The 27,698-nt window shown below is 42.7% G+C and overlaps 1 protein-coding gene across 3 annotated transcripts in view; it reads left to right on the forward strand.

The window, feature by feature from the left end:
* Positions 1-253: 253 nt before the first annotated feature.
* The window catches only part of LOC105024800 (vitamin D3 receptor B), an 81,421-nt gene continuing 53,976 nt past the window's right edge, over positions 254-27,698 (forward strand). The window contains exons 1-2 of one of the 3 annotated variants that reach the window (XM_029113869.2): positions 254-798; positions 1,051-1,134. In XM_029113869.2, the coding sequence (XP_028969702.1) occupies positions 1,068-1,134 (67 nt within the window). In that variant the 5' untranslated portion in view covers positions 254-798; positions 1,051-1,067. The remainder of the gene's footprint in view (positions 799-1,050; positions 1,135-27,698) is intronic. The other 2 variants (XM_029113868.2, XM_029113870.2) reach the window with 2 other exon arrangements.

Consider the following 27,698-nt stretch of genomic DNA (forward strand, 5'->3'; position numbering starts at 1 on the left):
GCATATTATTTTATATAATGGTGTCGTTTTCTTCCGAGTGCATCATCGTATATTGCATTGTTACAATGTTGTAGTAGCGCTGTCTCCTAGCGTGTGGAGAAACAATGTTGCTTTAAACCTCACGCGGTCAAAGTTGTTTACCTCTTCGTTACCTCTGACGTCATGACACACCCCTGTGTTTGGGGGAAGGGGAGTAGCTCACACACGTTACGAGCATTGGACTCGACCAAGCAAAGCAGGGCTGGTGTAAGATGTCACCAACCAAAGCACGGGATACACGCAGATCCCATCTTTGATTGGTTAATGGAAAGGCTGGGGGAAAATATCCCATTCTGTGGAGGTCCGGAGGAGGGGCATAACATAAAGTAATGGCCATCTATTTAAGGTCTGGCCAGGGGATTTCTCGAGCAACTATCATAGTTATTCTATAGAATACGTCTTTTTTAGAGCATGCGAACAAGGTAAATATCGTAACCTGATTTGCTTGGCGTATTTGTTAATTGCAGTCGCGTTCGGTCTGAATATAGTTGATATATCGCTTGAACTTGAGGATACCGCAATTTAGGGTTAACCCGCCAGCTAGCCACGCTAGCTATCAGTTATCAGCGAGCGTTTAGAACCTTCATTGGGGCGTGATAGTTTTGACGTTTTGAGTCGATCACATGCGGATCTTTGTATAACGCATTTATTAAACAGCATCTACTAGTACAAGTCAAAATGGAAAGGAATTTATTTACAAGGGATTGACAAGGAAAAACGGATTAAGGGCAATTTGGTCTTCGGAAAAGTTGAACGCAGGTATGAAACTCGCATGCAGAGAAGGAATGTGAAAGCTGAAACTATTCTGCTGCTCGAGCTCAAAACAAACGGAGCATTTCAAGGCTGTCAGTTTAACAAAATATGTTTTACAATCGAACCATTTTACGCATGTTGCTCAAATAATTATCTTGCATTTTCTTTACAGAAGGGGGAAAAATGGTAGCCTATTATTCAAACAACCAACTGTCTGCAACAGATTCTGAACTGACATTAAGCCAACTTATTTTTCAGGATAAAATAGATCTTTAATGGTTAAGAAGAGAGTTGTCAAGCCTGCATCTCCCATCTACAAACAAGGGCATGCCAAAATGTCAGGTAAGTTACTCTGATTTGTTTGAAATCCATGGATAACAGATCCATCTGTATTACATTCATGCGTAATCTAAGATGTACATTTCCGAAATATGTACTTTCTGTCATAGTTGATCACAGATATGTTGAGGACATAACACGATGTTATAATTGTTTTTGATGGTATGATCATATTTGACCGTATTTTGTGTTTCTCAATAATAAAAGTTTTAAAAATGTTCCACGATAGTCATTGGAAACGCTTTAAAATTCTAAGCATAGCCTATCGACATTTAAATGGTTATTATCAACCAAACTAACACACAACCGACCGCATTTGAAGTTGTCAAATATTTGAATATGTATAACTTTAGCACAATATCAATGTTGCCATTGCCAAGATCTTTGCCTGGTATTGTATTAATTAAAGAGCCATAGAAACGACACATTAAGGCTGAGTGTGATGAAGCAATGCTTATGTGACAGACTATTACTAGTTTATGTAACATGAGTTAACTTAAAGGGTTCTCTTACTGGACGCTTAAATTGTAAAATGGGCCTCACGTGATGTCTCGTTTGGAACTGTGGTCTCCAATTAAATGTTTACCATGTTCTAAATGGGCTTAATAATAACAATCACGTTGGGGCTTCCACTTGAGAAGTCTGTATTATAAGTTAACTGAATATATAGTTAACTGAATATATATATATATATATATATATTTCCAGTTAACTTATATATCCCTACTCATTTAGGATCCCACATTTTTTATTTAAAATGGTTACCTTTATTTATACCAAGAAATCAGACTGGGTCTCTTTTACTGCTAAGCTCTGTATTACAGCAATATTAAAACACAGGACAAATGCACAGATATGAAATACACACATGTGAACAAAAGCAATCACTGGGAACAGTAAAAGGGTTGTTTACCAAACAACTGAATTGCCTTAAGGGCACAAGATCATCTAGCTTCAGGTTGCATGACACCCATCGAGGGGTGGGGGTGGCGGGGCTGCATTCTAGTCAAAAGCAGTTTTACCTAACTCTGAACAAGCCTGTGGTGTTAACAACTGCAGGTTTTCCAGTGTATCTCTGAGGTCAGGTAGCATGGACGTTACGGCAGCACAGGCTTTTGTACAAACGTTAACTAACGCGATGGCCCTTCTGGAAGTCGGGGAGTCGCCGACAGCGATGTGTGTGAGATTTAGCGCTGGTAATTAAACACACTGTGCGTGATAGAAGGCATCCGGGGGTTTGGATAACGACCCTGATGTAGGGTTATAACCTGGAACATGTGTATTTGCCTGTGCAATTTTGATTCCATGCTGGGATGACAGGCATGATTTGTTTCTGTGAAGAAGAAGAAAAAAACTAATTTGATTTCAGCTTCTTCACCAATTCAGCGATGTCTGTTTTATAATAGAAATGTGTCATCTAACCAAATACCAAGATGCTGTGTTTGTGGGAAGGAACACGTTCTGCAAGAGAACCCTAAAGGCTGGTAATATTGATATCAGCCAGTTTTTGCTTTTGGGACCTAGAGAATTGCGTAAACTTAGTTTCACTTGCATTTAGCACCATTCTAAGATTCCTAATTCAGTTTGGTAGAAGTTTGAAGTCTGACTATAGGCGTGCAGACTTGTGTGCATGGGAAGGAGCAGCTTTGGACAGTATTCTGTCATCAGCCGAAGCTTTGCAGTCACAGATTTATATACATTTACAGACCAAATATCAAACCCTGTGGAACTCCTTTGTGTGCTGTGAGAAGTTTAGATTCAACCCCATCTGTAATAATAACCTGGATGCTATCACTGAGGTAATCCCTGAAACCATAAACAGGTATATATGGCCAAGCCCAATGAGGTGGGCTTGTTTTTGTGAAAGTCAATGCACACTTATAACTAATTCGTTGCTCAGAAAATTTAAAATGACTGCAGTTTTTGGTATTTGTCTTCAGGCTGGTTGTGTAACCTGTGTTTTTAGATGACACTTCAATTTAAAAGCTTTTTTCCCACATTTCAAATTGACATGCAAAGGCAGACAGTGCCGTACCGTTTTGTCTCATGAAATATGTGTGGCCATAGTCCTTGTGGAATAAGAGGGGTCTCAGATATAACCTTAGGCACAGGTGGTTACTGGCCACAGGCCAGATGTGAAGCCAGTATTCCAGTCAATTTATTGATGTTGTCATGGTTTAGAACATTTATATTTGCTCTTTATTCTTTGGACAATTAAATGAATGCTGCATTGAGTTACTGAAACTATTGCTCTGTTAAGGGCTTACACTTCTGAGAAATGTACACTTCATGTTTCTGCAAAACAGTTATGTGTACTACAGTGGTAACAAGTTTTGAATCTGACTTGACATTAACAACATTGGTGGTGTCCAACATTTACCACAATTGCTGGTTGCCATGTATACATGACTGAAGTTGGCTATTTACTGAAATAGCCTAATATGTACATAACTTGATATATTTTGAAAGCTGACTTTTGTCTGCTTGGCCTTGCATATTTGAACTACCCTACACTTTGTTTGAACAAGATATTTTGTAAAAGGCAAGCACTTTATTTTGACAAATTATGCATTTTATGTTTTTTATTTTATAAAGCAGTAACACTTCGCTAAGCAAGTTAAATGCAAAGCAATGTTTAGTTAACGCTATGTCTCACATAAAAGAATAATAAACAAGTAATCTTGTTCAGTTATGATAAGTGTTTTTATACTTTGTTAATGTGATAGTATCGAATCGTGAACCAATTATATCAAACCGTATAGAATTGTGAGCTGAGCATATTTTCCCAACCTTCACCCATCCCATCTGCTCCATGTACATTGTATCCATTTAGCACAATATAGGCATCATTAATCTTCTTTGATAACCAAGCTTCAGAAACCATTAAGATGTGTTGATTCGACTGAGATACCCAGATTTGAAAGAATTCTGACTTAGACAATGACAGTATACAGACCCCTTTACTTTCTCCACATTTTGCTGGGTTATTGATTCATTACATCATTTCTTTTGTTGCCATCAGTATACACACAATACTTCATAATGACAAAGCTCAAGCACATTTGTTGCCGATTTATGTGGGGGGGAAAAACAATATCGCGTGTACATAAGAATTCAAACCTGTTATTCAATATTTTGTAGAAGTGGCTTTGGGCAGCGATCACAACTTCGAGTCCTCTTCAGAATGCCTATACCAGCTTTGCCTCAACTGGTTTTTGGCAACATCCCCCTTTCTTCCTTTTAGATCCCCTCAAGTGCTATCAGATTGGATGGCGAAGGTCAGTAGACTATGATCTTCAGATCACCCCACAGATGCTCAGAGGTGTTCAAGTCTGTGCTTTAGCTGGGCCTCAAAAAGGACATTCGTAGACTTGTCCTTTGGGTTGTTGATGCTCTAAAAGTTGAATCTTCTCCACAGTCTGAGGTGTTGTGTGCACTCTGGATCAGGTTGCTGTTCATCCTCCTGATCAGTTTCCCTGATGTTAAGAAGCATCCCCATAGCATGATGCTCCCACCACGGTGCTTCACGATAGGGATAGTATTAGCCAGGTGATGAGCGCTATGTTGTTTTAGTGTGGCATTCAGGCCAGATAGTCCAATTTGGGTCTCATCAAACCAGAGAATATTTTTCATAATGCTCTCAGTGTTTCAGGAGGCATGTCATTTGCCTTTTACTCTGTGGAGGCAAGTAGCTGCGCTAAAATAAAGGACTGATTGATGGAGTGCTTGCAGAGATGGTGAGATGGCTATCCTTCTTGCAAGTTCTCCCAACTCTGCGGAGAAACTCTGCAACTCTGTTAGAGTGGCCGTGTCAAATGCAGATTTATGGGTTGGTCTGAGGCACAAAACCAGTTTTGGTTCAAGACACTTGTCTGTGTGTGGCATATTGGCCAGCTTTGGCGGGGGTGGGGGAGGTTTAGTTGGAATAGATTTACTTGACACTTCATGCTCTTGTGACTCCTTCCGGCAGGTCTCTCACTTACTAGCAAACTGAGGTCTGCTATCTTTTGGAAAGAGTGATCTTGCACTCAACTAAGACTGTGGGATACCATGAAATTGACTAGAAAAAAACATATGAAAGAACGTTCCCTCTACTTTATTGTTTATGATTGTTTAATACAGGATTAGTTACCTCTTTTGATATGTTTTCTGCCATTAAAGGGATATTTATATATTTTTTATGTTAAATCATATTTTACTCTAACATGTAGTGTGACATCCTCAGTTGATTTGCAGTAATAAAATGAAATATCCCTTTACATGTTGCCAACCACTATCGTAGTTTTTCAAATTCTCTATAGTGCAGAATGAAAGCAGTTATTAAGTACTTTAATATTTAAAGTTGATTTATGTATTTGATCATTCGCTTGTTTGCCATTTTGTGGCAGGCTTTGTTGCGCACAGTGCTCAAACCGCTGGCAGTAACTAGGGGTTTTACAGCAGACATTACAGGATACTATATTTGCCTCTACCCTTCAATGTTGGAAATGGGTACTAATCATTTATCATCACTTTGCCTGACGGTTTTGAGACCGGCAGCGTGTCTGATAGAGGCTAAATTGAATTAAAATGCCCAAATTATATATTTGCTCCGGACTATAAAGTCATAAATAAAACCATTGAAAATCGAAACAGTAGAAAGCTAGATTGGGCAACAGAGGATCATTCACTGTTTTGGCACCACCGTGGCATCTCTCGGAAATGTGTTGTCCACTCTTTTATCGTCGGTTAACTGCGGCTTGAGAGTTTGTTTTTGGACTATGATGTCCCACCCCATGTTAGATGGAGATTAGACAGATTGTTTCCCCCCTTTTTTAAAGCCTGTATTACATGGTTACAGACAAGGTCTTTTAATGTATCTGTTTGTCAGTGTCAGCAGGAGACTGGCGAACCCTGTAATTTTGGTCATATTAAAAGAGCTTCTGCTAATGTCTCCATTCATATGAAGTGTAGTTGAATTACATGAAATGTGTTTAAAGGGGACACTTCTTTTACCCCTGTGCATGGAAAGTTGAAGAAATGTGTCTGATATAGAATTTACTCTGCAGCCAAGGGCTTCCACTTTGGCTGCTCCTCTATGTCCTCAACCTGTCATTTGTTTTAATAAACATTGATTGAGTTATATTACTTGCCCTCAGTATAACTGTCCAATCTAGCCTACTCATCACATCAGGAATAGTCTGTCTCATGGAATGTAATCTAAAGGTGCATATTTTAATGGTGAAAATGACGTGCCCGTGGGCTTTGATTTCCTTTTATTATGATCCATTACACTTCACAAAACAAGCTGCTAAATACTAATGGAAAAATAATGTTCTTCGGTCAGATAGTGTGTTGAGTCTGTAGAGATATGTCTTGCATTTTGCAATGGGTAATGGTATAGCACTAAAGTCTTACAGCCATAACGTGGCGTCATAGCATAATTTTTTTCCCCTCCTGAATCAAGGTGGAATTTCATGATATTTTATCTCTACACCTTTATCATTAATAACAGTGTTTTTGTAGTCTGGCTTTTGTTCTGTTGGACCTAATGTCTGAAAACACATTTTAAACTGAAAACAACTAATTACTCTTATTAACATTAACCTGCAAAACCTCTGTTTTAAAATGTTTGATGCTACTGGTTAGCTTCCTGACTACCATTTAGATAATTTTTTAACAAAGGTAGTTTTAATCAGTAGAACGATACTTGATACCAGTTTTGCATCATATATAGTACTTTTTAGAGTGGTGACAGGTAAAGCCTTTTTTGCACATCACCCTCCGAGGTAACGTGGGATAGTTTGCTGACATTCCCTGCTGCTACTGATGTCTAAAAACGATGTCTTGCTCTATGTGTATTGGAGTGGAACGAGCTGTGATGTAGGACATTTGGTTGTGTAGGTCCTTATAGCTCCACAAGCGGATTTAGAAAAAAAAATTACTTTATTTTTGGGAAGCAACTAAAAACATCTCACATGGCACCAAAACAATTTTACTATCACCACTGACAGCACTTGTTTGACAGAGAGTGCCATGTTAGTTAGCAGGTAAACAGGATTGTCAGTGGTCTGGCCAAAGCTCTGTGCGCACATGTGTTTTGTCTTATGCGCAGCGAGAGAGTTTGTCACTGCTATTGTGAATTGAAAGTGTTATTTACATATTATGTTAATGTTATTTAAATTAAATTGTTTTCATGACAGTTGATGGAGTCTAAATAGGCTCTTAGAAGTGGGTGTTTGCTTTTGGATTTATTCTGAGAAGCCTTTGGAGCCAAAACACTGCTTCTCGCTCGCTCTCTCTTTGTCTCTCGCTCTTTGTCTCTTGCTCTCTGTCTCTCGCTCTCTGTCTCTCTGTCTCTAATGGCTACTGTCAGTGCTGTGTTTTAGGTCATTTAATTGTCACTGCTGAATTTACCCAACCGTTCATGTTATTGTAGAAAGCCTGCTTTGGTTGGCTTGTAATGAATCCAACCAAAATGTGATAGCCCTCCGTCCTGAGCTATTTGTAAAGCTATAGCTGGGCATAGCTGTGCGCATGCTTTATAACTGTGTTGTTGTGCCTTTATTCAGTTCATGCCGTCTCTCACAAGGCTTAACTCAGACATAGCATGATTCCGACCGATCTACCATTTCAACCACGCCGGAAGAGCGCCGTTGATCAATCAGCACAATTCACGTTCAGTGTTCTTATTCCCGCGGGAACACTTATGCACTCGCTTAGGGCCTCCACCAGACGTGGGCCGGCACTGCTTTCAGTGTTTCTAAAAACTTGGTGTCAAGTCATCTTGGCCAATGTACTGTTTAACAGTAAGTACTGACTGGTATTTGTGTTGTATTTTTGGTGTGCTACGTGCACACGTGCTGTGAATAATCACACCAAGTGTAGTTGATTTTAGCCACTTCACGCAGCAAAATGCGAGGCGATGGATTGATATTTTGCGAGCCCTCTTTTGTGCTGCGGCGACGTGTCTGTTTTATGCGACACTAATGTGATGATTTGACTGTTTTCACTAGGGATCGCTCAATTAATATTGTGCTGTGATTCGCTTTTGAAAAAGCTGGAGTCACTGAATCCTGAAGGGACTGATTCTGCCTTTGTCAAACCTGTAATATGTAGTGTCAATGTTTTACATGGCACCACTCTGTCCGAGCCAGCTGTTAACCCCAAGGACAATAAGGCTTCATCTTAGCACCGTGCGACCCGTTTTTAAGCAGGGGATTGCCTTAATGCTGCGGTCCTCCTGCCCGTGCCATCGGCTGCCACCACCCCTGACAGCGCTACAGAGCATTTGTAAGAGCATGATAATGCACTGATAAGTTGCGCCGTTAACCGCGGGAGCCCTAATTAAGTTGGTGTCACACAGCAACACTTGCTGTGGAACGTGCAGTTCCTAGCTTTCTGTACAAGACCGTGTAATAAGATTATCTGAACCCGGTCAGGGTGCCAAATTTCCCCCCCAACACACTTCGGCCGCGTCCCAAGTTTTCGAAGGGCCCCCTCGCCGGGGGGAGTGCCCCAGAAATGGACTGACTCTTGGTGGGGAGGGCTAAAATAACCCCAGGGGGTTGGGACACCGCTCCGTCATCCGTGCACATCTGAAACCGTCAACCGATACTGTGCAATTAATTTAGGACGAAGCCCAGTGCTTTTCACAATGCCTGCACTGGCGGCGGTGATAGCTTTCCGTGTTTCGCATGCGGCAAATACATAACCTACTTAATAGCAGCGGATAAAACTGCAGAACAATTAATGTGTAGTGCGCCGATCCTTAGGCTACTGTTCACTGTGCAGTTGTATGGAATCATGACTTTCATTCATTAGAGAGTCATATTGAAACTGTACTTTTTATTCCATAGCAGTTTGACATCCAAAGCTGCATTTCCTTAACTCCTCCATTACCAGTGGTAGCTAGAACAATATTAGAAAAGAATGTATATACCAAATGTCTTTCGGGTTTTCTGTCCTCTAACTTGTAAAATTGTCCCAAAAAAGGTCAGCTCCTGCTATGTTTGCGTTGACAAAAGCTCAAATTACTACAACAAAAAAGTGATTCACCTAGAAATATATTTTATGAAAAGCTAGGCAAGCTTATGTTTTTTTTTGCAGTTTGTATTCAAGCCATTCAACTCTATATTAAAGCACATTCAATATACTGACTTTTAGTTTTGCTCTACCAACTAACTAAGGTGTAGAAAGTGTATAATATAAATACAGATTTTTAGATGACACTATGATTCACAGCACTTTTCAGTGCTTGTTTATACACTTTAACAGAAACTGAGTTAACCTCGTCCCCAGACAGTTGTGCACTGCGCGCATGAGCTGGGAACACCTTCTATTCAAGGTTGGCCTTGTGGGGGCGGGGGGGGGGGGGGAGGCGGTGTAGGGGACTTATTAAGTTATGTTTCTGTCGTCATTTAATTTTAGCGAATAACAATGCTGTGAGTCGTGGTTCCAAATGGAGGTGGGAACTAGCAGGAACTGGCAGTCTACATGCAAAAACAATCCTACTGACCTTCAACTGAGGAAACACTATGGCCTCCTTTCCAGCTACCTATTTAGCAAACGATGGAGCTAGCTAGCTAGTGGCCTCGCTGAGGAAAAAGGCCCCCTTAAAAATGGTGGCAGGTGGGTGTTGCTGTTGTCAGGGAAACCATCCCAGTAAGTAGTGCAAACCTGGTCTCTTTATTTGCAAGGCATTGGACGGATACCATGATACTCAGTCACTACAATGTAGAGGTGGTACATCTTATTTCACCTGCGTTTAACCAGATAAGCCAATTGAGAACCAATTTTTGTTTACTAGAAATTCCTTTAACCGTGACCTGGCCAACGGAATAACAAGACAAAGCACTCATTTACACTTGAATGCGATAAAAACAAGTCAGTGACAATCAGAGATACATTATGGATCCTCCCAGTGATGCAGGGGGATGGTAACGGCAACGTAACGGTGGCCTTCCACAATACCGTGTACCATGTACAACTCATTGCTGTTCACCTGCAGATGAAGTGGAGTTGAGGGACGTCACCTAGGTTTCACGTGGTGCTTTGCATTGGTCTCACGAGAGGCTCAACCATTTTGCTTACCTAACCTTGCCTAACCTCACACCTTCCGATCGGGAGCGGGACGTGGTTGTTTTCATGTCAGACTGAGCCTTCTTGTGGCCTTTCATTTGAAAGCCTTGTGGGGGAGCTTCATTGGCACACACAATGGCTACTTTGTGCCCTTGACAACTGACTTTGGGACCGGCCCTTCCATCTCTCCCAGCCCTGTCCCGCTACGAACCGGACAACACGAGCTGAGCCTGGAACTGCAGCTGAGGGCGCTGCGACACGTTTGGCTTGGGCCAGAACCTGGGCAGGTTGTTTAACAGGGCCCAGGCTGACATCTTGGTGCGGTCTGTTAGGTTTCTGACCGCCGCGCTGCCGCAGCCCCGCCGCCCAGCCTGCCGCCAGACCCTCCGCGGCTACCGGGACTTGTGGCTCCGTCTTCTCCATTCCACTGAGCGGCTCTTTTACCTGGAACGTGAAACTAGCCGTGTGGGTGTGTGTGTGTGTCCTGTGTAGCCGTACGAGGCACGTGTTAGGCTAACTTATAGTTGGTCGTAGTCACCAAATAGTGTTGAAACATCCAGTGATCGATCGATTGTGATCGATTGTGATCGATTGTTCACAATTGTTCACAAACCTCTCCTGTTGCAGGTAATGTTTGCTGGAATGTTTAAGCACAGCCGGGTTAGTCATTTAGAATAGTACAACCACTTGAGAATGTGTTGCATTCAGGGAACCCTGATTCAATTTTCAGAGAAGGAAATAAAAGTCTTCTATTTTTTGGGTTCCTGTGTGAGTTAGTATGACTGAGTTATCATGAGTTAGTGTGACTCCGTTTGTTTGACTGAGTTAGTATAACTTCGTTATCAATTGATTAATTTGACTGACTTAGTATTAATTAGTTAGTATGACTGATTAGTTAGGGTTCTATTTTTTGGTTGGTGTTAAGGTGGTGCTAGTATCAAATGCACAATACTTTACAATTTCTGCTTTTACACGCTGGTGATCTTCTGTTTTTATCTCCGGTACCAGGTTTGGTAATCAAGATTTAAACCTCTGCCTCCTGGGCTCTAGATAGGTTTGAGTTGCTCTTGAAAATAAGTGCAAAAGTGATGATTTCATGGAGACCACTACAGTGAAAAGCAGGCCTTAACAGTAAGACATTTTGATAATGACATGGATTTTGTGAGCAAACCTATCCAGCCGTGACGCACAGGGCCCTTGGAACAAGCTTGGAGTTGTGTGTTTTGTGCCAGGGCTCTGTATGTAAATATCTTCAAGTTTGTTTCCTACCGCCTACAAATTATCAAACTGAGCATTTCAGTGGCCAAAGGAGGATTTTTTTCAAAACAAAAGTGATGAAGAAAATGTATACTGCACAGGGATTTTAAAATATAGACCTTATCAGTATCAGTTAAATATTAAGAGTTAGTGTGATATTATTTCTATGATTGAGTTAGTGTAAATTAGTTAGTTTTAGGCGGTTTTAGTTCAGTTCTGAGGGCTGGTTTTGAGGTCACAAACCAGCCCTATTCCTGGACAAAAACATCAAGCTCAAAGGAGATTTTCATCAAGCTTGATTTCTGTTGTTGTTATCCAGGTCTATTGTTAATATAAAGCCGAATCTGAAATCTGAAACCGAATCCTGTGTGAGTTAGTTGTGTAGTTACTATGACTAATTTCCTGGAAACGGATTTTTTTATAAATAGATGATTTAGTCAAGCAAGCGATAGTCCATCTTTTTTAGTCAGTGTGAGTTAGCGTGAGAGAGTTTGTTCGGTATAATGAGTTATGTGTGGTAGTGTGGAAATGGAACGTTCTAGTATCCAAAACGATTGCGAGGACACCAGGTCAGCGTGGCGTTATGGCATTATTACCTACAATTTAATGACTTGACCGTTGACTTTGGGCGTGGTGGGTGTCCCCGGGACCGGCGGTTCATGCATTGAGGTTATGTAACTGGGACCAGAACTGAGGCCTAGCGCCGCCACATCACCCACGCTCGCTGTTCGTTTGGTCCTGTCTGTGTTAGTCACTTTGTGTTAGTCACTGTGTGTTTGTTATTGTGTCAGTGTGTGTGTGTGTGTGGGTGTGTGTGCGTGCGTGTGTGTTTTGCTGTGGAGATATTGCCGCCTATGTGTATGTTTTGTGTGTGTGTGTGTGTGTGTGTGTGTGTATGTTTTGTGTATGCTTTTCATATGCACGTTTCTTGTGCGTGTGGGTGTATGTGTGTGTGTGTGTGTGTGGGCCACTCCCCGCTTTGTCCTCTCTTCTCTTCTTCCTATCTCCCCTCTTCATCTTCACTCCCCTCTCAGTCCTCGGTCCCCTCTCTGTCCCATCTCTCCCCCCTCAGTCCTCTTTCCTCTATCAGTCCTCTCTCCCGTCTCCTTGTCCTCTCTCACCTCTCTTTGTCCCCTCTCAGTCCTCTTTCCACTCTGTCCTCTCTCACGTCTTTCCCCTCTCTCACCTCTCTTTTTGTCCTCTCTCACCTCTCTTTTTGTCCTCTCTCACCTCTCTTTTTGTCCTCTCTCCCATCTCCTTGTCCCCTCTCAGTCCTCTCTCCCCTCTTAGTCATCTCTCCCCCCTCAGTCCTCTGTCCCATCTCTCCCCCCTCAGTCCTCTTTCCCCTCTGTCACTACTCTTCGTCCTCTCTCACCTCTCCTTGTCCTCTCTTCGTCCTCTCTGTCCTCTCTCCCCACTCTCCCCTCCCAGTCCTCTCCGTCCTCTCCAGAGTCCAGTGAGGGGCCCAGCTAAAGGGCAGTCCGCCACTGCCCCTCTCACCAATGGGGCCTTCAGAGGGGTGTGTGTATAGTGTGTAGAGACTATGGGGATTGGACACGGGACATGGGACCACACACACACACACACACACACACACACACGGTCCGGTGGGGCACAGGTCACCTGGTCATGTGCTGCCGCTGTGTGCTCCTCCGTGAACGCGGTGAAAAAAAGAACACGAGGGAGGGAATATGACAGAGGAAAATGGAGGAGGGAAAGAGAGAGGGGGGATTAAGAGGGAAATGGAAGGACATGACTGGACTAGTCTGCTCTGCCAGTTCCTCGCTCACTTTCTCCTGTCTGTCCAGGCCTATTCTGTTGTTCCAGACTCACTCTCTCCTGTCTATCCAGGCTATTCTGTTGTTCCAGACTCACTCTCTCCTGTCTATCCAGGCTATTCTGTTGTTCCAGACTCACTCTCTCCTGTCTATCCAGGCTTTCTGTTGTTCCATATTCACTCTCTCCTGTCTATCCAGGCTTTCTGTTGTTCCATATTCACTCTCTCCTGTCTATCCAGGCTATTCTGTTGTTCCAGACTCACTCTCTCCTGTCTATCCAGGCCTGTTCTGTTGTTCCAGACTCACTCTCTCCTGTCTATCCAGGCTATTCTGTTGTTCCATATTCACTCTCTCCTGTCTATCCAGGCTATTCTGTTGTTCCAGATTCACTCTCTCCTGTCTATCCAGGCTATTCTGTTGTTCCAGATTCACTCTCTCCTGTCTATCCAGGCTATTCTGTTGTTCCATATTCACTCTCTCCTGTCTATCCAGGCTATTCTGTTGTTCCAGATTCACTCTCTCCTGACTATCCAGGCTATTCTGTTGTTCCATATTCACTCTCTCCTGTCTATCCAGGCTATTCTGTTGTTCCAGATTCACTCTCTCCTGTCTATCCAGGCCTATTCTGTTGTTCCAGACTCACTCTCTCCTGTCTATTCAGGCTATTCTGTTGTTCCAGATTCACTCTCTCCTGTCTATCCAGGCCTGTTCTGTTGTTCCAGACTCACTTTCTCCTGTCTTTCCAGGCCTATTCTGTTTGTTCCAGATTCACTCTGTCTGTCTGTTATTCTTGTTAACTAATTTCCCCTGTCAGTCAGTCCTTTTTCGTATCTCCTTTTCTTACTTTCTTAGTTTCTGACTCTCCCCTTTTCTCTCCTCTTCTCTCCCTCCACACCTTTTTTTAACCTTAACGTCACTTTTCAAACTTCCCTGCTTCACTCCCCTCTCTCTCTCTCTCTCTCTCTCTCTCTCTCCCTCTCTCTCTTTCTCTCTCTCTCTCTTTCTCTCTCTCTCTATTTCAGTAGATGTGTTTGATTGTGCATAGTGTATTTCCATAAGGGCAAGTTTGTGCACTCCCTCTGTCCCTTCCCGTCTCTCTGTCTCTCCCCCTCCAACTCCCCTCCATTTCCCCCACCTTCTTTCTCTCTCTCCCCCTCTCTCTCCCCCTCTCTCTCCCCCTCTCTCCATGGTGAGGGTCATTCTAGGTCTGATTTGTTTTATGTCTGTTCTATACTCATAGTGACCCAGGCAGAGGTATGCACTGAAACACATCGCCTTGTGTTTTCTCCTCTCTCTCTCTCTCACTCTCTTTTTTTTTTTTTTTCCTTTTGGGAAAATCTTGGCAGTCCGGAGTAATTTCCGAGCCATTTCTGGGATTGCGTCATGTGATGTGGTATGGAGCCGCTCATTGGCCTCCGTTGTTTCGGAGGAGGCCCCGTTCTCCCTCTCTCCACTGTCGTTTCATCCCCTTTAATTTCTCCAGCTTTGTTATGGGTCTGGATGTGATTCCGGCTCTGACTCTTGTGTGTTGGGGATGTGGTCTGTAAGCTCATTTCTGGCATTCTTGAGACATGATGCAGAATCTTTTTTCTCTCCCCCCTCTGCTTTGCTGCGTGTCTGTGCGCTGTTAAGGCAAACTATCACTTTTAGTAAGCCCAGTGTGCATGGCCCTCCCCCTCGTCCCCACGCCCACTCTCTCCTCCTCCCTCTAGGTAATCAGGTTGGTGGGAGGCCTGGCTTGGTTCTTACTTAGCTTCTATTGACGTTCATGGATGTTGATCTAACCTCCGGGATGAGTTCCACATTTTTTCCTTGTCTCCTTTCCTGCCTCGCCGCAAGCCTGAAACGACTGAATGTGTGCAAACTATGGCTTAGCTTCCCTTTACCTGTACCCTTTTATATGGTCAGTAGCAATAAGGAAACAAGTTGGGATTTTGTGAGTGTTGGAACCTTGCTGCGTTCTGTTTGAGGTCAGAGTCATTACCCAGGAGATTGAAAGAGTACCAGTTGATGTTGGCTAGAAGATAGGAAACAGAGTGGCAACAATGTCTGGAGATGTATACACGTTGGCTGGGGTGGGCGATCAAACAATAAAAACTTTCAATAAAGATTAACGCCTTAAGCAGCGTTGCTGGGTTTCAGCAGGAAACACACTGCCTCCATCGAGGGAAATTAAATGGAAATTAGACATTTCCTTAGAATTTGTTCATTCTCTACTCCTTAAACCACTTTCTAAAACATTGCAAAAAAAAAAAAAAAAAGCAATGAGAAGATTTGTGATTTTCTAAATGTTCAATGACATTCCACATGTTAAAATGCAACTTCACCAGAACCTTAGTCTATGTTGTAGTTTTGTATTGGATAGAAAAACATGGCCTTTATAGTGCCACAGTGTGATCTGAACGTGCTTGCACCCATAATCGTTTACCATTGTTGTGAACATGTTCACCAAGTTTTGTTAAGATTCAAATATCTATGCCTGATTTATAGGCATCTATGTTTTAAAACTCAGCCACATGAAATGAATTGGTCAGTAGAGGCCAGGTTTTTTATGCTGTAGAAATATGTTTGTTTTAGAATCTCAACTGTAGATGCTACACTTCAAGTTACGTGCGGATAGGTCAATCAATCCCAGAAGAGTAGGGATTCTGGTGTGTTTAAGAAAATGAAAGAACATAGAAAATATCTTTATGGTTGCTAGAAGCACATTTCTTCCTTGTGTGAAGCCACACCTATATACCAATTGTTGCAATCTAGATCAGACAAATGTGGAGCGTGAGCTTTTGAAAATATCCCAGTATAACACTTTCTATAATGTCCCCATGGGGCCAGCTGACATAACATTGCATTACACATTATTTTACCATCTGTACATGCTCTACATGTAGTCATAGTATCAACGAACTGTCAATAAACAATCAGTGAAAAGTCTTTGATCGCTAATGGGAAGGTTAGGTTTAGAGTAAGTGTTGAGAATTGGGTCAGGGAAAGGGTTAGGGCTAGGAGGAGGTTTAAGTTTAGGGTTAATGTTGGTAGATCAGTAGTTGAAAGAAAATGCTGGCGAAGGTTAAGGTTAGGTTTGGAATAAGTGTTGGGTTAAAGGTTAGGGAAAGGGTTAGGAATAGGATAAAGTTTGGGGTTAGAGTTAGGGTTAGGGTTAGTATATACTCTTTTGTAATGTTATTGATAGTTTGTAAGGCATATAACCATTGACTATCCAAATCAAGCATTAGCGATGGTTAGCTTCAATAAGAGTCTTATCAACTGCTCGATTTGGTCTAAGAATACTAGCATGTTAGCCTTTTTCTAGCTCTCTCGCGATGTTAGCTTTGCCTAGCATGGCTAGCTTAAGTGAGCCTTCTAGCGGTGCTCTGGTTGTATCATGTTTATTTACTCAGTGCTATAAGTCGCTCATCCAGTATTTGCTCACGGTGTGTCACACTGTCCATTAGCTGATTAATGGAATAGAAGGCTGGGGAAACAAAAAAGGGTTTGGAATTGAGTAGCCACACAGCCATGTTTTTTGAGGCACCATTTTCGGGGGAAGTTAAGTGTATGTTGCTTTCCTCTTTGATATATTTAAATTTCAAAAGGCATGCAAGGAACAACATAACAGATTTTGCAAAAAGCAATTCTATCTTACTGATCCCTTTTTTGAGGCTTGAAAATATCAAATATATACTGTAAATATTTTGGGGATTAACCTGCGTTACCTTCCAAAACTCTGCATTGTAATAGACTGAACATGCATTCTTATGAAACAGATACTTAATACACAGATCTAATTTCTTAACATTCTTCGCTGTAATCACAATATCACAAATAAAGGAAGTTTGGTTTGACCTTTAGCAAACAAACTAATATCAGAACGGCATGAAACGGCATTCGTTTGTATATTGTCTTACTTCATCTCCCTTTGTTGCTCTCTGTTTCCCTGTTTTGGAAACTTACATCTCATTATTTCTTTAAAGCAACTTCAGCGGGAAACATTGGATCTTAGGAAAAGTGTGTGATGGGAATACTATAATACCTTGACTTTTTTATTTAACTTGTTTGTTCTCTGTCCGTTTCGGGTTTATGAAGTCAGTAACAATGTCGCCAAACTTTAGTTGTACGGATATTCGAATTATCACTGCAAGTCTTTTTTAAATAGGTTGAAGTTAGAACTTTAAAATTGAGTGTCACAGTCATTAAGCCGACGTCCGCCTTTTCTGAATGCACGAGGAATTCTGCGTTAATGGGACTTCAGTAAACTATCCCTTTAGTTCCAGCGATGGAGTAGGAGGCTGGCTACAGACACTACCTGGTGTTGTTGAATAATGCATTAGGTACGTAGGAGTTGTTCAATAATTCAGTACACTAGTTCGGCTCTGTAGTAATATGGCTTACATACTAGAATAAATGATTGGTTCTCACACGCCCAGTTGCACGTAATGAACAGTTTTTAAGTGCTGTTCCGTTTTCAACTGTCCCGCGAGTTTGACGGTCTCCGGAGCACACACTCACAAAAACCTATCGGAGCAGTTTAGTCTTTTAGAACATGTTTAATGCAATGACACGCTGATCCCAGGCGAGCACTTCTATTTTGTCACTTTTTCAGTACCGTGGTCAGATGGTCATTGATAACATCCAACGGGTCTTGAGACAGTCCTACCATGCTCCCGAAGTCCCTTACTTTAGTGTTGTCCCTGGATATAGTAAATGTACAGTCATGGTTGTGTGATGCATGTATGTTATTTCAGTCATTTGAATGAATAAATCAGAAGTGGAGAGAATGAGTCACTCTCTGTCGCATGCTAAGCTCTTGTTTACTGTCGAACGGTTGGTCGGCGCTGCCTGGCCCCAAAGGGAAACTCCCAGTCCTGGGGTGCATTCAGCTGAGTTGAAATGTTTCTGAATGTTACAGATAAGAATGTCTAATTTTGTCTCTCCAGCCACACACTCCAGATGGAGCGTTGCGGGGTCAAGTGTGTAGCCTTGCCCGGCACATCAGTAAGATGAAACGCTTAGAACATTTCTCTTGGAAATGTATTAATAAATCTGACATTATGCCTAATGACGGAAAATCACATTTGCTGTTCTACAAAACGCGATTCCATCTGTGCGTCTTGCAACTATGCACCCTTCTGAACAGGCCCCCGTTTTATGGAGTATGTCTCATTTTAGAGCTTTCACCACCCACTTGAAATGGCACGTTGTAAGTGATTTTGCGGCCTAGCACGTAATTACAGCACGCCTTGCCGCTGGCTCATCTCAACCACCACTTTATATCTCTCTCATTAGTTACTTCACTCCAACGTAGCCGGGCCGCGCAGCCCAACTGCCCCAGGACGGCTGTACGACAGGTTTGCCCTCTTCTTTGACAGTTGATTGATCAATTGCAATAATTGATTAACCCAACGTGTGGTTCCCAAGACGGAATTCAGGTTTCAGTGATCCCTGACCAGATCTAGAAACAGATTACCCTACTTCAAAACTAACCTTGAAGACTCAATTGGGAGTTGTCGCATACATTCTGGCCCTGTAAATGTATGTTATCAATTTATTCTTGAGAAATGTGAGTTGTAAATGCCTCATGAGTTTAGTTCAACTGTTGTACCCAATGAGAACCTACACTAGCAGCTTGTTTTTGTCCATTGTTTGTAAACAATGTAAATGTAAACAAACACTCTGAAGTTTCATAACATGCTTCAAACTGTCAGTCCATGCCTCTCTGTGTTTCTGCGTATGAACTTGTAGACGGTTGCATTTCTCCAGACTCATCCCTCAGCTTTTTAAAGAAACAAAGGCAGGGCTAACGCTTTGTTATTGTTTAAACTGCTGATTCCCACTGTAGTGATGTGTAAAATCTGACCCTGTCTCAGTGGATCATTCTCCATATCAGTTAGTCTCTAATTAAAGGTTGATGATAAGACAAATGATGTACTTAATTTGTCACAGTGGGTTTGGTACACTACTGTCCGTGCCGAGCAGTACTTTGCTGGTCTGGATCATTTTCCATATCATCCATTCCTGCACAAATGCTCCAGCTATGTCGGACTAACTTTCCTGGCCCGGCACAGAGCTTGCCTTAGTTCATCTGGATCTATAGTGTGAAACAGGCGGTAGTTCCTCCAACCAATCAGGTCCTGGCACCTTAGAACCTATTGTGACATTGTACAGTGAGTGACCTTTGACTCCCTGACACATGGCGTGAGGGGGCGTGTCTGAGGCTGCTTCTGGCACTGCCTCGATCAGCCTGTAAGCTGTTGTCCTGGCCCCCTTCCTGGCTCCTTTCGTGGCCCCCTTCCTGGCCCCCTTGGTGGCCCCTGTGTGCCCTAGATCGGCCAGCTCCTTCCTGTACAGTTAATGTATACAATGGCCGGATTGGCCAGGGTGTGGAAATAAGGGGCCTCCGTTTCCATGACATTCTGTCAACACACACTGCGCACATTAGAGACCGACTGCATGTCAAGTCCCACACGTCACCTCGCGCCAACAGCTATTGGACGACGGCAGGAAATAAGGAACAAGCCTCTCTTTCCATCGCTTTCCACTAGGCCGCGGGTCGGCAACCTTTATGACTGGAAGAGCAATGTTTTCAAGCGCATTATCCGATATTCAACACCAAGGATAACAGTCAGATCGGATGACCATGAAATCTGATGTTTAGGTTTACAGACAGTGGACTGGACACAACAGCTGTCTGGTATAGTTGCAGGGACAATTAAATAGCATGAACATATATAGACTACAAAAGTGATGTTTGTAGTTTATTTTCTGTTTTGCTTCTTATCACATGTCAGATGCTCAATTTCCCACAAAGCAGCCCTTTCCCACATCGACCTGCCCCCCCTGCTGGTGTTCTGCTTGAAGTCCGGGCAAAGTTGGTATGTCGCGACCGGGATCCAAAATCGATCATGTTTGCTTTGCCTCATAAAATGCCACGTTTGGGTTCTGCTCTAGAATCCACTATGAACTATGATTGGTCAAAAAAGACGAGCCATCAAATATTATTGAACAAAAAGACGGCACCGGTTCTGTCCCACATCGAGGTGGGAGAAGAAGCGCCACATACGCATTTTAATGCGAGAGCAAGCGAAAATCCAAGTGGCAAGAGTGACAAAGATGTCCAGCAAACATTTTAATACAATTGAGCCTTACGGGCTAGTGACTATCTTTGTCTACTGGCCCGATGTTAGGTCTTACTGGCCCCGGGAGAGTGGGCCATCGTTAATGTTGAACGCTGGACATTCATCCATGTTGGTTTGCTTGTTATGGAGTGGCCCAAGTCAGCCTGACTAAATTAATGAGGAGTTCAATCCAAAGCGTCTCAGATCGTCTCACAAGGCCCTGTACAGTCCAAGTCCACTACTGACAAGAAAGAGTATTTGCAAATTGTGATTTATAGCACACCAAAAACCTACTACTTTTTTTCAACATCTTTCGGACCTTTGGTTTCATAGCTGGAAATGACTATATTAAGCGACCTCAGTGGTGGCAGAAATATGCTCAGAGCCAACCAAATCATTGGAGCTTTGTAAGATTGTTTACCAGTGCAATGTTTTTAACCAAATTCTATCTAACTCTGTGTTACTTGGGTATTTACATGGTTTTGTTCACATTCTTGCTAGTTTTTGACTGTTAGTTTGAGTTTAAACTCCACCGACCATCCGATAGAAGCTAGCGAGTGGCAGCGTGAGAAATTCTCCACGACAAGTGCAGTTGGCTCTGTTGCCACGGTAACCTCCTGCTCTTAAAGGTGCCGCTAAAAATGTTAATCTCATCTGTGATTTTACTGCTTGGACTTAGGTCAAAGGATTTGAGGAAAATTGAACAGTAAACATGGTTACTTGTTTATTAGGTATACATTTTTTCTTTAAGACTGGAATGTACTCAATTGTTATTTTGGTTTAATGATGTAATTAGCTGGTAAAAATAAGAATTGGCAGATTTGATTTATATACCTGCCAAAGTGACTGCTGAAACAAAAAGTCGCCAGTGTCTTGTGGTTTTCCATTGCTGTCAACATCACCTTCATTATAATCAACAAGTCTTTCTATTTGTTACTCAGATTTCTTTATCATCATGTGGACCAAGTGGATGAGCAATCAACATCCATCATCACACAAACAAAAAAATCCAACCCTCAAGATGTTTCTTCAGTTGTTCTCACAGTAAAGGAAAATAAAGCTAAACTGTCTTGCTTGTGTGAAAAAAAAATCAAAAAAAAAAAATCACCAGAAGCGACCGTCTGACAGCTGTTCTACTAAAAAACAAAAAAGAATTGTCCCGGACCCCTCCTGGGACAGCCAGTGCCCACGCTGCTAACACAGAACCCTGTATGAAACACTGTTGAGAAGACCCCCTTGTTACACTGCTTTAACTAAAAACAACACGCTGTTTGTTTCTGTAATTTGCTTTTATAATGAACATTTAAAACAAGCTCTTAAAAGGTATTAATGACTCATGCTATTATCTTGCCTGTAGCTTCATTAACCTCAATCAAAATGTCCCTTAATGTACAAACACACGTCGAACAGGTATTTGCTACTCTAAACATTAGTTCAGTGCCGGGCTTAAAAACCTTAGTTTCATGTGAGGTTAAATTACTGTTGGGCTACTCTACTGAACAGATGCACTGACTAGTGTAGCTGACTAGCATAGCTGACTAGCATAGCTGACTAGCATAGCTGACTAGTGTGGCTGACTAGCATAGCTGACTAGTGTGGCTGACTAGCGTAGCTGAATAGTGTAGCTGCCCTGATGCACTGAAGCCAACCACTGCACAACAAATGTATAGGCAGCCTTGGAGCCCAGTCCCTGCTGCCTGCACGGTCCCAAAGCCTGTCTTGTTTTACCACTTAATGGCATATAACTTTTGCCTTTTGGAATGGTTTTAAAACATTTTGCGAGCGTTATTTTGAACTGTTGAATTTCAATTGTTAGTTTTGAGCGAGGTTGCATCACCATTTAAAAGTCACCTTTTTCAGATATCACTGTTTTTTGGGGGGTTGAATAAACGAAAACGTTTTGTTATTTGTAGACCGCCAAACAAACTGCCGAGGGGCGTCTAAATATCAGTGCGTCGTCGATCCCTGTGTTTCCAATGCAGACCGTGGCGTTTCACTCGCTGTTGCTGATGGATCCTACGAAGATGAGTAGTTGTCCCGGGATGTTTTATTTTTAGCCCTGGCCCTCAGGCTGTGTGTAGCTAGCGATATTTATAGCTGCCGTTTGAATGGCACAAAAAAAGTCTGTCTGTCCTCTTCACTATTCTGCTCCCTCGTGCAGTTGGCCCACTGGTCCTTTTCCGGGGCTGCCGGGAGCTTCTGCTGCACATCCTCATCAGACACACCGGGGCTTTGTGGTACACCGGGGCTTTGTGACACGCCGGGGCTTTGTGACACGCCGGGGCTTTGTGACACGCCGGGGCTTTGTGACACGCCGGGGCTTTGTGGCACGCCGGGGCTTTGTGGCACGCCGGGGCTTGGTGGCACGCCGGGGCTTTGTGACACACCAGGGCTTTGTGGCACGCCGGGGCTTTGTGACACACCGGGGCTTTGTGCCCCCCCCCCTCTCTCTCTCTCCCTCTCTGCCTATCCCGTCCTGTCTCTCCACCTTATCATATCTCTGTCTGTATCTCTATGTCTTCCAATCCATGGCAATCTGTTGATCTGTAATCATTGCCTTTAACTTGCCATCTCTTTGTTTTGCTTAGTTTTCCTGCTGCTGATTTCCTTCACCTCCATTCTCCCTCCTTCTGTGGCCTGGGGTGGTCTAACAGCCTTTGCTGTGTCCTCCAGGGCACATACACTTCAGCAGCAGGGATTCACATCCATCCCGCTCTTGTAGGGGGAGAACTCATTTTGTTGTAACTCTGTGTGATTCTTTCCCCTCCCTGTAGTGTTCTCTGCTATGTTCTCCCAGGGCCTTCACTTCCTCCCCCTGGCTGTCAGGAGCGAGGGGCCATTTAAAGGGCAGCAGTGGAGGGCTCCGGCCAACCTGGCGGTTGTCCCAAATGGCACACTTTTTCCAACGTAGTGCACTACTTTTGACCCGAGTCCCCCAAGCAGAGCCCTTGACCACACCTCTCTGAGGAAAATGTGTTGATGAGTGTAAATGTTCACGCAGATTAAAGCGGTTGATTCCATGATGTGTTCCTTATGTGTTGGTTAACAACAACAACAACAACAACAACAACACAACAGCTGTTTTACCCTATTGGATTCAGAGACACAACCAATAACATATGAGGCAGGCATTTTTCTTTTTCTTTGCAAATGCACCTTGGGATGTCTTGCACCTTTTGTGTTAGTGGAACCCAGATCAACTCTTCTAAGCTTACCTACTGTACCTTTAATGCAGCTCAGTTTTGTCACACTGGGATAGTGTCAGATCTAGTCTAGAACTGACCTGGTAACTACGTGTGCTGTAGAGGTACCTGATCTACCCACTAGCAGCTCGCCAATCAGACAGAGAATGGGTAACACGAAGGGGGCCTGACACACTTAATATAGATGACGGTACAGCAGGCTTCTCTCAGCACTGTAGCGCCTTGGCCTAGATTCAAGCCCGGACCCAGGCAGTTCCTCTTAACTGTGCCACTTTCTGTAGCATCTCTGCAATGTAATGTTCAACAGCACAGTCACAGAAGGCCTCGCCGGACCACACCGAAGACACGCACCCCTCTCCCTGGATCTGCACAGAGTTCGGTTTATTCCAATGCTTTCCCTGACCTTTGCGTGACCTTTCCCTGACCTGGATCGGCTCCAGCATTTGTAGCCCCTGATAGTTGTTTGGCTGTAGGCGCCGTACAATTACATGCGATAACCCAGTAGAGACCAGTAACCACCCTGGCTTTTGTGTTGTCTGTCTACAGCTTAAAGTAGATCAACTGACTCTTATCACATTCAGAGGAGTTACTCCCTAACATGCCGTGCAGAGTAGGCCCCTGGACTCAACTACATGAAACATTGCTGCATTGCAGTGTTCATGCAGACATTTGCACATATCAACGTTCTGACAAAAAATTCCAGTTGGGATCGAAAAAGCGCGGCCTGCGTGTTGTGGGTGTCGTCTAAAAAACAGTCTGGATTTGGCGGGAGCCTGTCATAGTCACACACACAGGTTCCATTTCCCTGTGTCCGGCACGAAGGGAAGAAGGATCTTTCTTTGGCGTCAACACACTGCTTCTTTTCCCTCCCGTTGTCAATGGGAAAACCCTCAAGGCTGTCTCTCAAGTAAATATGTATTGTAATAAACACACATTATATACATAATTATAATAAACACACATTAAATACATTACAATAAACAGACATTGAATAAATAATTATAACAGATGCACGTGAATGAAAACAGACGGGGAATAACAGAAATGAGGTGTTTTTGTTTTGAGATTTTCTTCTGTATTTTCTTACACACAAATAGAAAACAAACCAATAAAGGAAGCTGACTACTTTGGATTGTTAACTGTCCTGGTAGACTGCATTTACAGTGACTCTCATACAGTACTACTGTTTTTTACGGTCCCTTACAGTAACTCTCATGCTGTACTACTGCCGTTTACTGTTTCTTACAGTAACTCTCATACAGTACTACTGCCGTTTACTGTTTCTTACAGTAACTCTCATACAGTACTACTGTCTTTTACTGTCTCTTACAGTAACTCTCATGCTGTACTACTGCCGTTTACTGTTTATTACAGTAACTCTCATACAGTACTACTGTCTTTTACTGTTTCTTACAGTAACTCTCATTCAGTACTACTGTCTTTTACTGTCGTTTACCGTAACTCTCATACAGTACTACTGCCACCCTGGAGTTGGCCTTAGTTTTATAAACAATGCTACATATTGTTAATAGTTTAACTATATAAACAGAAAATAGCAACTTTGATTGATACCGTTCCAATATCTGTGCACATCATACATATGATTTAGTCCGTGCTACAATAATAATGAGTAGGGCACCGCTTTGTCTTCTTTGTCTTCCCTGTTTCCTCTGTTTTGTGTCGGGCCCTTGAGTGACACAAGGTCCCCGCTAATAAGCTGATCCATTATTTACAGCTCCTCTGTTTGCTATTGTGAGTTTAGTGTAATGGGTTGTCTGGGACAAATGGAATCACAGTGGATTGGCTTTCTCCTATAGAATGTAATGATGTAGATGAAGTAATGAATCACGTTCCCGTGACAGTCTGTCAGTGATTTGTGAGAAGTTGGCATCAGCCTGAAAGTTGGATCTAACTAGCCTATATGTCGTATGTGTGGTTTTTTTTGTTTGGTTTATGGTGTTGCGGCACCGGTGCCAAATTGGCAATGTAATATACACACAGTGTCACTTGCATATATCGATTGTATAAAACGACTGAACTAGAGTGGCTAACCTAATGTTAGCTGGGCCTATGTTGTGGCTTTGCGAGTATATATACAGGCTATGCTCAAATGGCAACCCATACAAAAACCCAGCAAGACTCCGGAAGACCTCCCTCTCTGCACTGTATGTGAGACAGACTCTGATCTCAAGTGTTTATTGTCCTAAAAAGAGGCAGTTTTCCCACAATATCAATGTTATTAAGGAATCCTTGGGACCTGCAGGGAAAACAGGAAACTTGGTAAACCTAATCTGCGCCAAACTGTTTTTTCTTTCTATCGTCCTGTTTGCGTTGGGAATGTCCTGTTTTGGGAGTTGACTCTATGTTATAGAGTCTTCATGTAGAATACATATTTAAACAGTGGTATCATTTTTGCGACTAGATAATAACCTCTCTATTTTGTAATAGGTCTGCAAAAAGGCTATATTTTACTATACTACTGTAGGCACTTTAATTCATGCAGTTTGTATGGACACCTCAGTATTTGAGTGGGTTCATTTGTTAATATTCATGGAAATATTTCAGGCTAAATACTTAAGTTCTTATCCACATGTGGTCACATCATAAAGTTGCCATGTAGACCCAGCCTAATTTGTCTTTGACCCTGCTCCTTAAAGATATTAATGTTTGATTGATTCCTTTGATTCCTCAATTTGCCTATTACTTCCCTGCCCTGAATCGGCTCTCTGGTTGCCTAGTGCAGCCAGCGTGTTATTGTTCTATGCGACCGTTGATCCTTTGTGTGTGCTTAACCTTTGCACTTGTGGAAGGTGAGGCCTACGTGGGAGGGTGGGTGGTGGGGTGCTATAGGGGAGGGGGTTGGTTATGTCACCACAATAACACAGCGTCTGGGCATGGGCAACGGGCACCCTCAGTACTCTGGCCACCCCTAACCCAGAGAAAAGGCAGACGCCCACGTCATGTCGTAACAAGTGGTGTAAAATTGTTTGTACAGCTGTCAGGTCCATCACAGTGTTGATTCAAACTGTCACCACTGTTGGGTGGTGTTGATGAGAAGAAGACTCATGCTGTGTCATGTATTGAGTCTATCTCTGTTTTCTGGGGCTGTGATATTGACTGGATCTTTCAATCAGTGTCGGAGTGCAGCTGTCGCAGCACTGAGCCGGACAGTCCACCGTGTTTAATAGAGTTGTTATAGTGCGGAGTAGAGCTTTCACAAAGTTAGGTAGAGCTGACATAGCAATAAGTAGAGCTTTCGCCGTTGATTAGAGTTGTCAGTGTTGAATAGGTTTCTCAGAGTCAAGTAGAGCTTTTACAGGATTGATTTGGGTTCCCATAACATTGAGCAGAACTGTCAGAGCGTTATGTAGAGCTTTCACAGCATTGAGTACAGCTGTCAAAGAAGTGTTTACAGCTGTCATAGCGTTAAGTAGAGCTTTCATAGCATTGATTAAAACAGTCATAGCATTAAATAAAATTGTCTTAGCATCAAGAACAGCTGTCATAGCATTGTTTACAGCTGTCATAGCACTGAGTCATAGCATTGTTTACAGCTGTCATAGCACTGAGTACAGTTGTCATTGCATTGACTAAAACTGTCATATCATTAAATAAAACTGTCATAGCATCAAGTAGAGCTGTAATAGCATTGCTTACATCTGTCATAGTGTTGAGTAGAGCTGCAATTCCATTGATTAGAGCTGTCATAGGGTTGAGTAGAGATGTAATGACATTGATTGCAGCTGTCATAGCATTGAGTAGATCTTTAATAGCATTGGTTACAGCTGTCAGTGTTGAGTAGAGCTGTAATAGTACTGATTGGGCTATAGCTGTCATAGTGTTGAGTAGAGCTGTATTAGCATTGATTACAGCTGTCACAGTGTTGAGTAGAACTGTCACAGTGTTGATTACAGCTGTCATAGTGTTGAGTAGAGCTGTCATAGTGTTGAGTAGAGCTGTCATAGTGTTGAGTAGAGTTGTCAATTTGCATTACAGTGTCAAGACAAGCTTCTATAGCTCTTCAGCTGGCCGTCATTGTAAAAACAATCTGCTTCATAGTAGAGTGCTTCTGTAAAGTGTTTATTCGTCAGCATCGGGTCTTTCCTTGCCATGGCTGGCTGAGGCCATCTGCTAACCATATTCCCAGAAATATTTGT

This window comes from Esox lucius, chromosome 17, assembly GCF_011004845.1.
Source record: "Esox lucius isolate fEsoLuc1 chromosome 17, fEsoLuc1.pri, whole genome shotgun sequence".
Classification (NCBI taxonomy): Eukaryota; Metazoa; Chordata; class Actinopteri; order Esociformes; family Esocidae; genus Esox; species Esox lucius.